At 42.0% G+C, this 15,595-nt stretch overlaps 1 protein-coding gene across 3 annotated transcripts in view; it reads left to right on the top strand.

Annotated features, from left to right (window-relative positions):
• Positions 1–624: 624 nt before the first annotated feature.
• The window catches only part of RAB18 (RAB18, member RAS oncogene family), a 40,588-nt gene continuing 25,617 nt past the window's right edge, over positions 625–15,595 (top strand). The window contains exons 1-3 of one of the 3 annotated variants that reach the window (XM_059711663.1): positions 625–858; positions 5,758–5,813; positions 15,021–15,082. In XM_059711663.1, coding sequence (XP_059567646.1) covers positions 791–858; positions 5,758–5,813; positions 15,021–15,082 — 186 coding nt within the window. In that variant the 5' untranslated portion in view covers positions 625–790. Of the gene's footprint in view, positions 859–5,757; positions 5,814–9,941; positions 9,991–15,020; positions 15,083–15,595 lie in introns of those variants that run through there. The other 2 variants (XM_059711647.1, XM_059711655.1) reach the window with 2 other exon arrangements.

The following is a 15,595-nucleotide window of genomic DNA, read 5'->3' as shown; positions in this document are numbered from 1 at the left end:
AATTTTTAATTTTTTAATCTTGTGAATAGTACCATGCAACAGTTCTCAAACTTTTTTGTTGTACAAATTATTGGATACTTTTACAAATATTGAGGACTCTAAAGAGCTGGTATGTGGCTATATTGTTAATATTTATTCCAAAATTTAAATATATGTATTAATTCCTTTAAAAAATAGACCTATTACTAGTTGAATTATGTATTTCTGAAAATAATTATTTTCTTTTCTTTATTTTTATTAAAAAATTTATTGATTTCAGAGAGGAAGGGAGAGGGAGAGAGAGATAGAAACATCAATAATGAGAGAATCATTGATCGGCTGCCTCCTGTACGCCCCCTTCCTGGATGGAGCCTGCAACCTGGGCAAGTGCCCTTGACAGGAATCAGACCAGGGATCCTTCAGTCCGCAGGAAAACGCCCTACCCACAGAGCCAGACCAGCTAGGGCTGAAATTTTAGAGTATTCTACTCCCCCAACTCAGCGCTTTCTCAAGTACCCCAGGGAAGCAGCGTTAGGTTATAGGGTTGGGGAGCAGGGAGAGCCCGGGAAGTCTGTGAACTCACACACGGCTCCCCCCATCTGCGCTTGCGCAAGGGATGCCAGGGGGGACTATCTAGGTTTGCGCAGGCGCAGAACTACCTCAGGGCGGAAGTAGGGCTTCAGCAATCTAAATAACCCCTGGGGAAAGAAGGTGGCGGCCGCGGAGCAGTGCGCCTGCACGGGCAGCTTTCCCTGGTGAAGGGTTGAGGGCCAGACAGGGGCGGCTGGGCTCGGAGCCGACGAGGGTCAGGATGGATGAGGACGTGCTGACCACCCTGAAGATCCTCATCATCGGCGAGAGTGGCGTGGGCAAGTCTAGGTGAGGCGGGACTGCGGGCCGTGCCGGGGGCGGCGGGGCCTTTCTGCCTCCGTGGCCGCTGTCTCTCGGCGACGGCAACGGTAACCGGCGGCGGCCGCTCCGCTCGCGCCCTGCGGGTCTCTCCGAAGCTCGCGGTCCGGAGGCCCTGCGCCCCGCGCCGCCCTGGCTCAGGGCCTCCGCCAGGCCCGCGTCCCGTGGATGGCTTTCCCGTCCGGCTCACCACGAAAACAGTTCCCAGGGCCGGCCGGGTTGCTGGCGAGGAGCACAGGGCGTGGCGGGCAGGTTTGGGCCGAGTCCGGCCGAGTTTAGGCCCGAGTCCTGCCGAGCGCGAGACCTTGTCTAGGCCCCTCGAGTTCAGGGGACCTGTCACCCCGCGAGTTAAGCATTGTAATGTGATCACTTTGGGATTTCTCTGGCCTTTGTCTAAATATGTAATGTTCTTCGCAGGAAGTTTCGTGGCACCTGAGGTCATATTCTTGGCCTATTTTGGTGCACCCCATTGCGTGTGTGTGTGTGTGTGTGTGTGTGTGTGTGTGTGTGTGTGTGTGTATGTGTAAAATGAGTGAGCTGTGAAAGAACTCTTTGGTCTTCTGACTACTTGAGTCAGTCCCGTTGGTCTAAGATGAGAGAGCTTAAGGTGTAGGCCACCTTTGAAAATAAGGGTAATCGTTAGTTCTCCTTCTGCCGCATCATATAGAGGTAGAAGAACAAATTAGTGTGTGCCTTTTCTTCCTTGACGCTTTCTTGGGGAAATAACATTGACAGTTGTTAGAGTTGAGTATGAAGTAAGATGTGGAGCTGGGTGGGTATTACAAGAGGGAAGTGATTTCATCCAGGTCTTAGAACAAAGTTCTCCCCGTGAAGTTCTTCTTGCCATTTGATTGTGAGTAGGTTATATTCTGGGGTGCCTTGATCTTTAAACAATATTCAAACTTCAGGAGTTGTAAGCAATTTCACAGTTTAGCAATACCTCCTGGTAAACTTATCTTTGAAGTTACTTCATAAAGTCTTACTTTTTTAGATACCTAAGTTTGACATCTTATTCTGTAGTACATTCTGAAATTTTATATGTTTTTAAAACATGACAACACATTTTCATAGTTTTCCTCATTTAATGTACTCTGTATATATTGGACTAAGGGACTTGCACATAAGGAATAAATTACTGAAACACTATGGGCTACCCAAAAAGTATGGTGTGTGTGTGTGTGTTTAGGGCTGAATAAAATAATTTTATGATCACCATCTATTATGTTTGAACTTTAAAAAGTTAGTTAACATATTGAATATTGTCTTAATAGGAATTCCATAGCCTTGTAACCTTTCTTTTTTTCTTGAGATCTGACTCTCATTTAAGTTAAGGCCTCTGAAATGGCTGATTTTGAAGTCATTAATAGTTGAATGTCATTTCATGTGATCCGACCTAATACATGGTTGGTTGGCACTTCTTCTAAATGTGTTGGATAGATGACTAGTTAAGCTGTGTTATAATTTTCTGGAAGGTTAACTGGAAGTACAGTATTTACCTAATTGTGGTTCTTCCTCTCTAGAGTAAAATTTGTTAAGTGTAATTATTGGCTTCTTTGGTTCCGTTCTCTCATACAAACTTATTTGAATCTAATCTGCTCCCAAAATTTTTCTCAGTACTTCGTGGTGAGTTATCAATTGCTCACTACAAAGTTTTAACACTTTTAACTGTCTCTTTCAAGGGAGAATTGCATTTAGGAAGAAAGCTGGCTTATTTTTTCTAGCTAGATATACATTATTGTATATGTAATGTGTAATGGAAAACAACACTTATCTTTCTGGATAAGACGAGAATAAATAACTCTACTAAAATGGGAGCCTATGCTTTTTAAGGTGAGTTAGTACAGAACATATGTCATGGGTATAATCTTAAAGGCTTCTTCTAATCAGTAGTTCATTTATATTTCTTTAGAGATTTAGAGTTAGTGGAGATGAGATATCACTTGTGTTGTTGAGAAATCATTGCACAACAAAGGATACCTTAACTAATTCAAATTAGTGGGTTAAATTTTCAGTTTATTTCAGACTCTTGCAGTGTAATAAACATGTCTGTTAGCAACCAGGAGATTAGGATTAAGAAACTAGCGCTGCCACTTGGTGTGACCTCCTGTGTGATACTTGAACACTCTAGACTTTCTTCACTTGAAAAATGAAGTTGGAATAGAAATCTCTCAAACCCTATTTAATGTTAAATGTATAAGATCCTATGATTCTAGGGCTAGCCAGGGTGAAATAAAGACATTGAAAAGTGTTTCAGAGACTAGAATGGATTCTAGAGATCTATTATCCAAGTTGCTGCCTCTCCTATGTCCCTTGTATCCCCATCCTTTTTGGCTGATTTAACTTGTAAGTTGAGAAATGCAGATTATTTATAATCTCACTATAATAATAAAAGGGTAATATGCTAATTAGACCAGACATCCTTCCAGATATCCTTCCAGATAACCTTCCGGACGAAGCTGGGGCTGCCAGGGAAGCCTGGGTCCTGGGTGCCTGCCTGTGGCCGGAGGGAAGCTGGTGCCAGCAGCTGGGGGAAGGAAGGCCTACTCTTGCACGAATCTCGTGCACTGGGCCTCTAGTTTATTATAAATTTGATCTCTTAGTGGAGTGGTGGTAGTTACTCCTTCCATCTTTAGCTCTGCATGGGGAGTGTTTTGCTTCTTTTTTTTTCAAAGCACTGGTTCTTAATCATTTTCAAGTTGTGGATTCCTTTCAAAATCCAGTAGAGACATGGACTCTCTGCCTACAAGAATGCATGCATAGAATTTTGGATGCATTTTGAGCTACCAGTGTATCCCTGGCTAAGATCTGCTGATTTATATTAAGAACCTGTTTTAAAATTTGTTTCTTTGCACCATACTAATTCCTTGCCTTTCCTGACAAAATATCATTGAAGACAAGGGATATTGTAAGAATTAGCAATTAACGTAAGAACAACCCCTGGCTCCTTGTCTGGCACATTGTCTATGTTCAGTAAATAATAGCCAGTGCATTGTTATTTATATTATTCAGGTATTGTCATTATTATTACTGCTGCTGCTCTAAAAGGTTATGTTAACTTATGTTTTTGTAATGATATTTTCTGTGGTGACCAAGTATAGATACATGCCTTTTCTAATCTTAAATTATGGATAACTGAAATTTTTAATGACATTTTCACTTTTATTAAAGTTTAATGTTGCAGAGAGAAGAAAATTTTTGTAACTATTTTAAGATTCTTAATTACTGCTCTCACCTAAGTCATGTTGAAAGTAAGTAAAATTAGTTATAGTCAAGTGGGCTCAATGTTAAGTAGAAAAATCTACAATTTGACTCTTCTTTGCTTTTTAGGTGCTGATTTTTATGGTAAACACAAGAAAGCAAAATTAAGAAAAGGACAGTTAATCCTTCAAATACAATCAATGTTACTGGGCTTAGGAATTCTCAGGAGGCCACTGTGTTTTGCAATATACTCTGTGGACCAAAAAAAAAGAAAAAATCTCTAACAGCAATAATTGCAGCCTATAGAAATATTTTTGTACAACTCAAGACATCTGATATCTGCTGCCTTGATTTTATTAATGCAAGCAGGTCAATAGAACAGTTTTGTCCTACTTTAGGAGGTAATGTGAGGGAAGATTGATTAACTATAAATCTAGGGCTTTAACAAAAGCTTAGGCTTTATTTTTGAAGAGCTTCTAATAACTGACCCTTCTGCCTCATCCTATATAATAAAACCCTAATATGCAAATAGACCAAATGGTGGAATGACTGGTCGCTATGACGTGCAGGAGCTGTCCCCTGGTGGCATTGCGCTCCCACAGGGGAAGTGCTGCTCAGCCAGAAGCTAGGCTCATGGCTGGTGAGTGCAGCCGCAGTGGCGGGAGCCTCTCCTGCCTCTGCTGCAGGCGGGTGGTAAGGAGCAAGGGGTCCGGGACTGCGAGAGCCCCAGACTGAGAGTCTTACTGCCAGCTTAGGTAGACATCCCCCGAGGTCCCAGACTGCGAGAGGGCGCAGGCCAGGCTAAGGGACCCCCCACCAGTGCACGAATCTGTGCACTGGGCCTCTCGTATTAAATAAAATAATCTTAGGAGATGTAAAAATCTTAGAATATTCTTCTACACTGGTATTTTTTGCTTTCATTTCACCCCTTCCTTTTTAGTTTCTTTTCCATTTCCTAGTTTAGTTCTTCATTAATCTCTTACCATAACCATGGCAGTTGTCTTCTGTTGATTTTTTTTTTCTGGCATAACTTTTCAAAATGTAGAGCAGTTTTTGCCTTTCCTTTTTAAAAAACTCTTCAGTAGCTCCCTATTGCCTACTTGATTTCACATACCCTGCATATCATTTGCCAGAATATATGTACTCTGGACATATGCCCTCACTTTTTACTAGTATATCCTTTTATCCCACTTAGGTAGTAGTCATACTATGTATTACAAAATGCTAGACATTCACACCTTTCTGTTTTTATTTAAATTCAGAGTGGATTACACATCGTATTTTTTAAAAAATTAATTTGTTGTATTTAGAGAGACTTATTTTTCTCCCTTTTGTCCATGTCAGTTAAAGCATCATATGTTGTTATATCATTTTCTCAGAAGTTTATACCAGGAAAGTTACAACAAACCTTTTCACACTTGGGGAATTATATAAGGAAGCATGGGAATGTTTTCTAATCCGAACTACTTTGTATTCTTTGAAAGCATGGGGATTCTTTAATTACCTTTCCAATAATTTAATTGCACTGAGGTAATATTTTGGGAGCAGACCTACATCAGCTATTCTCATATGCATCTATTTGTGACTAAATATAACAACCATGAGCACATTTATCAAATGATTAGAAAGAAAAGTCAAATTTTTAATCTGTCTTTTTAACATCTCTTTTAGCCTGCTCTTGAGGTTCACAGATGATACTTTTGATCCAGAACTTGCAGCAACAATAGGTAAGCCTGTGTTTAAAAATTCAGTAGAAATGCCAAATATCTTGCCTTCAGGCTGTTTAATTTAACTCACCCTACCCTTCTTCCTCTACCCCATTACTTCTATGTCTGTTGAAATCTTATTTGTCTTCCAAAGCTTAACTTTGATGTCATTAAATTTCTGGAGCCTTTGTAGCTCTCACCAAGTAAAAATAACTTTCTAATCTATTGTCTCATGACACTTTATTAACACTGTGTATAATATGCTTATCTGCAAACACAGTTTCATTCCTGTACTGTAGATGGTCTTTTATTCAGCAGCAGTCAATTATTAGAGTATTTATTGTATGCCAGGCACTATCCTAAGAGGTGGGGTTATAATGATGAATAATACAAAGTTGGTCTCTATCATCATAGACCTAACAGTGTCACTTTTCAGTAATTTGGTATTTTTAGCATTACTACAGTATCTGGCATGAATTCTGAACTCAACATACTTACCAATATTAGTTATTAAAGATTGTTAGGAACAGTGATACCTGAATGCCTTTTTAAAATGAAATTTAGATTGTCTGAGAGTGACTTGTCGCATGAGCTTCTTAGAATATATGAAAAGATACAGCTAAATATTTTGGTATCATATGTTTAGGGGGTAGATGACAATATAATGATATCAAGAAATAGCTTGTCATAGTTGAAAGAGCTGTGTTAGAGCAAGATAGTAGTCTGGGCTCTGACTTGAAATAGTTGTGATCTTGAGCAAGGCATTTAACTTCATTGCCTTCATCTGTAAATGGAGAAGTTTTGGTGAGAGAGAGTACATTTTTCTTTCAGCTCTAAAATTTCATGATCTAATGAGTAGAATGTAGTAAGGATGATCCTAGCATTGTTGTTAGGGAAAATGGTTTCTCTGAACTGGCTTCATTTGTTTTCATTTATTGTGTGTCTGTTTATTTTTAATTGTTATTTTTTAATCCCGAAGATATTTTTCCATTGATTTTTTTTAGAGAGAGTGGAAGGAAGGGAAGGGGTGACAGGGGTGAGAGAGAGAGAGGAAAGAGACATCGATGTGAGAGAGATACATCAATTGATTGTCTTCCACACGAGTCCTGACCCACATCCCCCTGTGGATTGAGCCTGCAGCCCAGGTACACGCCCTTGACCTGGAATTGAACCCAAGACCCTTTGGTCTGCCAGCTGATGCTCTAACAACTGAGCCAAACCAGCCAGGGCTATATTTATTTTTTAAAGAAAAGTTGTAAAAATGGTACAAAGAATTCCTGTATATCTTATTCAAATTCTCCAAATATTAATATTTATCACATTTGCTTTATCATTCCCTCTCTCTACATACAGTGTTCTTGTTTTTCCAAATTGTTTGAAAGTAAATTGCAGATTTTATGCCTTTAACCTCTAAATACTTTATTGTGTATTTTCTAAATGAACATAGATACAATTCTACTGTATACAGACAAATTTCATCAATTATCCCATTAATGTTTTATATAGTAAAAGTAAAAGAATTGTTTCTGGTCCATGATCTGTCCAGGATCACACAATGGATTTAATTGTGATTTCTCTTTAATTTCTTTTAATCCAAACAGTTCTTAAATCTCTATCTTTCATGGCTTTGACATTTTTTTGAAATAATGTTTATTTTTCAATTACAGTTGACGTATAGTATTATATTAGTTTCAGGTATACAACCCAATGATTAGACCAGTGGTTCTCAACCTTCCTAATACTGTGACCCTTTAATACAGTTCCTCATGTTGTGGTGACCCCCAACCATAAAATTATTTTCGTTGCTACTTCATAACTGTAATTTTGCTACTGTTATGAATCGTAATGTAAATATCTGATATGCAGGATATATTTAGGCAACCCCTGTGAAAGGGTCGTTCGACCCCCAAAGGGGTCGCGACTCACAGGTTGAGAACTGCTGGATTAGACATTTATATAACTTATGAAATGATCACCCTGCTAAATTAGTACCCGTCTGACATCATACATAGTTATTATAATACTAGAGCCCCGATGCATGAAATTCATGTATGGGTAGGGTCCCTATAGGCCTTCCTTCCCTGGCTGCCAGCTGCTGGCCAGAGCCTTCCTTCCTTCTGTGCTGCCCCCTGGTGGTCAGCACACGTCACAGTAAGCGATTGAACTCCCCGTCTCCTGGTCGAGCTCTGAAGAGGACACTTTGCATATTAGCCTTTTATATATAGAAGAAGATTATTGCTACTATGTAACTGAGATAGCGTCAGATCCCACAGATTAAGGGTTCAGCCCTATGGGACTGCTCACTTCCCCTATTCCCACTTCATATGCCCACTCCCTCCTCGCCACCACTTCAGATGCCAGTGGAAATCCCAGGTTGTCACCTATGCTTCTGACTGACCCGCTATACGTGGGGTGTTCCTACAACCCCCTCCTTGGTCTTAAGATGTCAGTCACAGGTTCAAGTTGTCACCTGTACTTATGACTGATTGGCTTTAAATCAGAGTTTCCCTGGAGTCCCTCCTCAGGTTCAATTAAATTGCTAGAGCAGGTCAGAGAAACATTTTACTTATTAGATCACTGGTTTATTATACAAGGAACAGGCAGATGGAAGAGATGCATAGGGAAAGATGTGTGGGAAGGGGTTACAGAGCTTCCATGCACCACTCTTCCCAAATCTATGTATTCACCAACCTGGAAGCTCTTTTTTTTTTTTTTTTTTTAAATATATTTTATTGATTTTTTACAGAGAGGAAGGGAAAGGGATAGAGAGTTAGATACTTCGATGAGAGAGAAACATCGATCAGCTGCCTCCTGCACACCCCCTACTGGGGATGTGCCCGCATCCAAGGTACATGCCCTTGACCGGAATCGAACCTGAGTCTGTAGGCCGACACTCTATCCACTGAGCCAAACTGGTCAGGCTCCCCCCGCCGCCGCCCCCTCTAAGCTCTTTGAACTTCCCACCTTTTGGGTTTTTATGGAGGCTTTATTACATAGGCAACATTGTTTAAATCATTGACAATTAGTGAGTGATTTAACCTCCAGCCCTTCTCTCCTCCCCAGAGGTCAAGGGTAGGTCTCAATGTTCCAATCTTCTAATCACAAGGTTGGGTCCCCTGGAAACCAGCCCCCATCCTTAGGTAGAGTCTAAAATCCTCTTCATAAACATTTCTGCAAAGAAGCTTTTAGAATTTTTTTTTAAAGATTTATTTTAGAGAGAGAGGAAGGGAGAGGGAGAGAGAAAAACATCGACTCCCTGCCTCCCACATATACCCCAACTAGGGATAGAGCCTGCAACCTGGTCATGTGCCCAGACTGGGAATCAAACCAGTGCCCTTTTGATGTACTGGGTGATGCCCAACCAACTGAGCCACACTGGCCAGGGCAAAGCTTTGGGAATTTTTATAGAGCTTGTATTGAATCTGTAAATTGCTTTGGGTAGTGTTGTCATCTTAACAATGTTAAGTCTTTCAATCATGAACACAACATGTCTTTCCACTTATTTATATCTCATGTCTTCTTTAATTTCTTTCAGCAGTGTTTGTAGGTGTGCGTGTGTAATTTAACCTCCTTGGTTAAATTAATTCCTAAATATTTTATTCTCTTTGATGTTATTGTAAATGGAATTAAAAAAATATTCTTTTTGGATTGCTCATTGCTAGTATATGGAAATGCAGCTGATTTAAAAAAAAACTATATATATTTTTATTGATTTCAGAGAGGAAGGGAGAGGGGGAGAGAGACAGAAACATCAATGATGAGAGAGAACCATTGATTGGCTGCCTCCTGCATGCCCCACACTGGGGATCGAGCCCACAACCCAGGCATGTGTCCTTGGCCGGAATTGAACCCGGGACCCTTCAGTCCGCAGGCTGACGCTTTACTCACTGAGCCAAACCAGCTAGGGCGATGCAGCTGATTTTTGTGTGTTGATTTTGTATTCTACAACTTTGCTGTATTCATTTATTAGTTCCTTTTTTGTGTACATGTGGAATAGAATCATTAAAGTTTTCTACATATTACGAGTATGTTGTCTGTGAACAAAGATAATTTTACTTCTTCCTTTCCAATTTGAATGTCTTTTATTTCCTTTTTCTTTCTTAATGGTCTGGCTAGAACTTCCAGTACTCTTGTAGAAGTGGTGAGCTGACAGGGCAAGCTTCCATGTTAGTGAACATTTGGAGGGGCTGGGAGGATGGTGAGCTTGGAGGAGGGCATGGCATGGAAGCCCTTTGCCCCTTCCCACCATACCTTTTCCTATGCATCTCTTCAATTTTGCTGTTCCTGGGTTGTATCCTTTTATAATAAAACTAGAGGCCCAGTGCACAAATATTTGTGCACTTGGGGGGGGGGGAGAGGGGGTCCCTCAGCCCGGCCTGTGCCCTCTCATAGTCTGGGACCCCTTGGGAGATAACGACCTGCTGGCTTAGGCCTGCTCCCGGGTTGAGGAGGGCAGGCCTAATCCCTAGGTGCAGCCCCTGGTCGGGCTGAGAGCAGTACTGATTGGGGAGTTGGGGCGCCGCCCCCTGTCATGCACAGAGCAGGGCGGATAGGGAGGTTGCGATGCCACCCTCAGTCACGCTCAGGGTACGGCCATTTGGGGGGTTGGGGCACTGCCCCCTGTCACACTCAAGGCAGGGTCGATGGGGAGGTTGCGGCGCCACCCCCTATCACGCACAGAGCAGGGCCAATCAGGGGGTTGGGGCGCTGCCGCCTGTCATGCACAGAGCGGGGCCCATCAGGGGGGTTGGGGCTCTGTACCGTGTCATGCACAGAGCAAGGCCAATCAGGGGGTTTGGGCGCTGCCCCCTGTCATGCACAGAGCAGGGCCGATCAGGGGGTTGAGGAGCTCCCCGCTGTCACTCACAGAGTAGGACCGATAGGGGAGTTGGGGCACCGCCCCCTGTCACCCACAGAGCAGGGCCGATCAGGGGGTTGGGGCGCCGCCACTGTCACACTCAGGGCAGGGCCAATGGGGAGGTTATGGCTCTACCCCATCACACACAGAGCAGGGCCCGTGGGGTGGGGGTTGGGGCACCGCCCTCTATCACCCACAGAGCAGGGCCGATCAGGGGCTTGGGGCACCACCACTCTCACACTCAGGGCAGGGCCGATGGGGAGGGTGTGGCTCTACCCTGTCACACACAGAGCAGGGCCGATCAGGGGGTTGGGGCGCCGCACCCTGTCACACACAGAGCAGGGCCGATCAGGGGGTTGGGGCGCCGCACCCTGTCACACACAGAGCCGCAGGGCGACCAGGGGGTTGGGGAGCTCCCCCCTATCAGGCACAGAGCAGGGCTGATCCGCGGGTTGGGGCTCCTTCCCCTGTCAGGAATAGAGCAGGGCGGATAGGGAGGTTGTGCCCCCGCCTCCTGTCATACACAGAGCCACAGGGTGATCAGGGGGTTTGGGCGCTGCCCCCTGTCACACTGATCCCGGTACCGGGAGGCCTCGGCTCCGCTGATCCCAGTGCTAGGAGTCATATTACCCTTTTACTATATAGGATAGAGGCCTGGTGCATGGGTGGGGGCTGGCTGGTTTGCCCTGAAGGGTGTCCTGGATCAGGGTGGGGGTCCCCACTGGGGTGCCTGGCCAGCCTGGGTGAGGGGATGATGGCTGTTTGCAGCTGGTCACACACCCTTCAGGGTGGGGGTCCCCACTGGGGTGCCTGGCCAGTTGGGTGAGGGGCTGAGGGCCGTTTTCAGGCTGGCGGGTGACTGAAGCTCCCAAGTGCTCCTTTTTCCTTTTTTTTTTTTAATTCTGGGCCAGCTTTAGCTTTGAGGCTTGGCTCCAGCTCTTAGGCCTCCGCCTCTGAAAGCAGGTTTCTGGCCTTTGTATACCTTATGTATTTGAAACAATGTTGTGATCCTGCTGGCTGAAGCCCAGCGGACTAAAGCAGATTTCTGGGGTTTTGTTTAGCTTTTATATTTGTAACATAGTTGCTTAGAGTTGCAGCTCAGAGGCCTGCAGTGGCAGGCGGGGAACATTGGAGTCGTCCGTCACTGAAGCAAGCAAGCCTCATGTTCGCTTTAAGCTGCCTGGCTGCTGGCCGCCATCTTGGCTGGCAGTTAATTTGCATATTGCCCTGATTAGCCAATGGGAAGGGTAGCGGTCATACGCTAATTACCATGTTTCTCTTTTATTAGGTAGGATTAGTGACCCAGTGCACAGATTTGTGTACATGGAAAGAAAATTAATTAGAAGGTGGCTGGCAGGGTAGGACTGGGCGAGATGGGCCGGAAACGCCCTGGAGCCAACCTCCCACAGTTTCTCCCTGGCATCTGCAGAGTGAGTGGGGTCCCTCTGGCAGATGGGGTCCTTCAGCCTGGCCTGCAGGGATCGGGCTGAAACCAGCTCTTCAACATCCCCCAAGTGGTCCTGGAGTGCGAGAGGGCACTCTGCAAAGTTGCTGTTGTACAGGGTGTGGAACACAAATGCAAGTGTGGAGTAAACCAGATTTGGGGCCAACAGTGCCCCAGCAACAACATAACCCACGGCCGAAGGTGGAATCGCGGTCCGCGAGGAATCAGGCTCCCTCTTCTCTGGTTTCGGGGTGCGTCACCTGAGAACCGCTGCTGCCAACTCATTGCAGCTCGGCAGCTCCTATGTTGAGCGTCTGCCCCCTGGTGGTCAGTGCGTGTTATAGTGACCGGTTGGACGGTCAGACACTTAGCATATTAGCCTTTTATATATATAGATGATAATCTAGTAAGCAAACAGTTTTCCTGAGTTCTGTGAGCTACTATCACAAATTAATCGAATTGAAGAGGGGATCATGGGATTCTCTGATTTATAGCCAATTGGTCAGAAGCACAGATAACTTGGATTTGCAATTGGCATCTGAAATGATGAGTATAGCAGTCTTGTGGAACTGAGCCTTTGCTCTGTAGGATCTGACTCTAATTCCAGTTAGGTAGAATCAGAGCTGGATTGAATTGTAGGACACCCCACTGGTGTCCCTGGAGAGTTCGAGAATTGCTTCTTACAGCGCACATATCTGTAAATGTTCATTATTGTACTAGAGGAGAAACACGGGAGTGTTTTTTCCCTAGAGATTCTGCTTCTATTATGAGCTCCTTGTTATCCACCTGAAGATGTTGGAAAGACAGTTTAATCAAATCTAGTTAGAAGTCGGCAAAGTCAAATTTATCAAAAAGATTCCTACCGCTGCCACCAATGAAAACTAATTAACAGCTACTTGGACACCAGCCTTGATGAAGAAACAATTTAAACATATGCGAGCTAAGGAGCTCAATGTCAGCACATGAGAATCACCAGAGGAGACAAGGGAAGATGAATGGGGGACTTGGGTCTGAATCCAGATGAGGTGCTCTGTCAGGCTAACAGTGTCTGTTGACTTTGATGGTAGGATTTAAGTGGGCAGTTTCCTGAAGTGTGTTCTCTGTAACTTTCAGAACTCATATGTTAGAAGAATATCTTGGAGATAATTATCAACATGCAAATTACACATTACAGAGAAAGGAATTAGGCTTTCCACAAACGTGCAAAAACAGGAAATTATAAAATAGGAAGGAGATTGGGGAGGAGGAAAACAAACATTCTGGGAACAATGAGTTTCTTTTAACCAGTAGTTAGCAGAAAGGCCAGCATTCCCCTGATCATTCTGTCAGGATATTAAGGAGGAAAACAAAAGTTCTTCACTATCTGAAAAACCTTGAGAATTTAACTGTAGAATATGTATGACAGGCTATCTCTCCCTAGTGTCTACCAATGGCCTTCATTTAGTACATGCACCAAGTCAGAACCCTTTCTGTCATGGATTTTCTTAGGTTTTGTTTTATTTTTTAAAGTGATATGAATAAAATGTAAGTAATTTTATATTTTTTATGTAGATGGTGTGGCATAATTTCTTTTTATTTTTTTTTTTAACCTAGAACCTGGTGAATACCAGATTATTTAACATGGGATTTTTTTCTTTGTTTTTTGTTGTTGTTTTTGACTGCAAAGAAACTAAGGTTTTCCTTGGACTATGTAATTGGCACTATCCTTTAACTAATGGTTGCACATCATTCTAGGCATGACTTTATCCACTGCTTTATCACTATAGCCCAAAACACCAAACTTTCTTTTCTTAATCTTTTGCACACAGAAAAACCTGGTATAGAACACATTTTGAAATGCATTTTTAGTACCTTATTTGTATATGTAGTGAATTACCAGAAACCATCCAAGAATTACTACTATATATTTTTTTATTGATGACAGGTGTTCTATTAAGCGGTTAGTATATGAGGGTGCTATTCATCTTAGCTGTGGCTTTCTGAATTAATTATGACAAGCAAATAAGTAAGATCTTTTGTAAGTTTTTTCCCAAGCCTCTTGAGCTAATGTTTTCCCTCTGGCCGGCTGGGTAGACAGCATATTATTTTTGATCCTATTTAAAGATATATGGATACTGTTCATTTAAACCAGATGGCATGTGACAGTTCCTTTTCCTGAAAAGGAGGTTTTTTTTGGGTTGCTGTAGTAAAATCTCATGTGACTTTTTATGAAGCTCTTCTTGTTACATAAATTAATACCAATAGAAGATTTTTACAGAACTTTGAACATCCCTCTTGCATGAATGAAGATTCTTAATGGGTTGTGCACAAATGTTTTGGTGTGTAAATTCTCTTTTGGAAATTGTGCAGTAGCAAGTAATCATTGATAAGGTTATATAAAACTAATACTGTTTTATAGGATAAAAACAAAGAAAGAATTTACAAGACAAGGAGTGTGAATGGCTCCTTTATATTTTTACAGTCCTTCAAGTTGCTTACAGTCAGAACCCGAGTTTGGGGTTGGTCAGCTATGAACAGTACTCTTAATATAGTGTGTAGATGCTTTGGGAGCCTCTGAAAATTGCCCGGCTCCACAGTCAGCCATAGATAAGTCTTTTCTACATTAGCTCTGTGAATATTCCAACTCTTGGCTATTAATGTGCATATTTAATGCCCACCTTACATTGAATTTTATTTTTTCAATAACATTTTTATTTTTTCAAGAAGTACAGGTAGGTGAATGTTTGACTTCTTCAAGCATCTGGTTTTCATTTATCCTAACTAAATCATAAGGTGCTGAAATTTAGTGACACTTTTATCTTTACGTCCATAACTCTAAGCACTTTGGGTGTAAATTAGGGCATTTGATAAAGTGACTTTTTATAGGTAATTTATTTTAAAAATATATTTTACTGGGATTCTTACCAAAATTTTTATTTTTTTCAAGGTGTTGACTTTAAGGTGAAAACAATTTCAGTGGATGGAAATAAGGCTAAACTTGCAATATGGGTAAGAGTTTTTAAAATGTATTTCTATGAATATTAAACTGTACTTTTTAAAGAAGCAGATATTGATGTATGTAGTGTTCTTGAGGTCTTGTATTATATAACTTTTAGGAAATATGTTGATTAAAGATAAGCAATAAATAGTTATAATTGGGTAATTAGGTAGAGGATTATTTTACTTAAAATTTTAAAATATATAGTCCCTTCTGAATATCAAAAAACAGAACAAAATATTTAAAAAATCATCTTGCCTGTCAGAATTATTGTTATTGAATGTATTTCTTTAAAGTTCTGAAAAGGCAGCTTAGACTGAACTAACACAACATAAAGGCAGTTACTGGGGTGAAGGGGAATGGAGTCATAATTTTTCATGTTTGTTAGTATAAATATTTATAAAATTTGAATTTGCCAACTTTGGGTTTGTTTGTTATGTCTGTCCATCTTTCTTTTATCTTTTTCCTTTCTTGTTACCTGAAGATTGATCTAGAGATATGGGAAGGGGGGGGGGGGGAGGGAG

Source organism: Myotis daubentonii, chromosome 1 (assembly GCF_963259705.1).
Source record: "Myotis daubentonii chromosome 1, mMyoDau2.1, whole genome shotgun sequence".
NCBI classification, from domain to species: Eukaryota; Metazoa; Chordata; class Mammalia; order Chiroptera; family Vespertilionidae; genus Myotis; species Myotis daubentonii.
The sequence above is the reverse complement of the archived record's forward strand: the minus strand, read 5'-3'. Positions and strand labels throughout refer to the sequence as shown.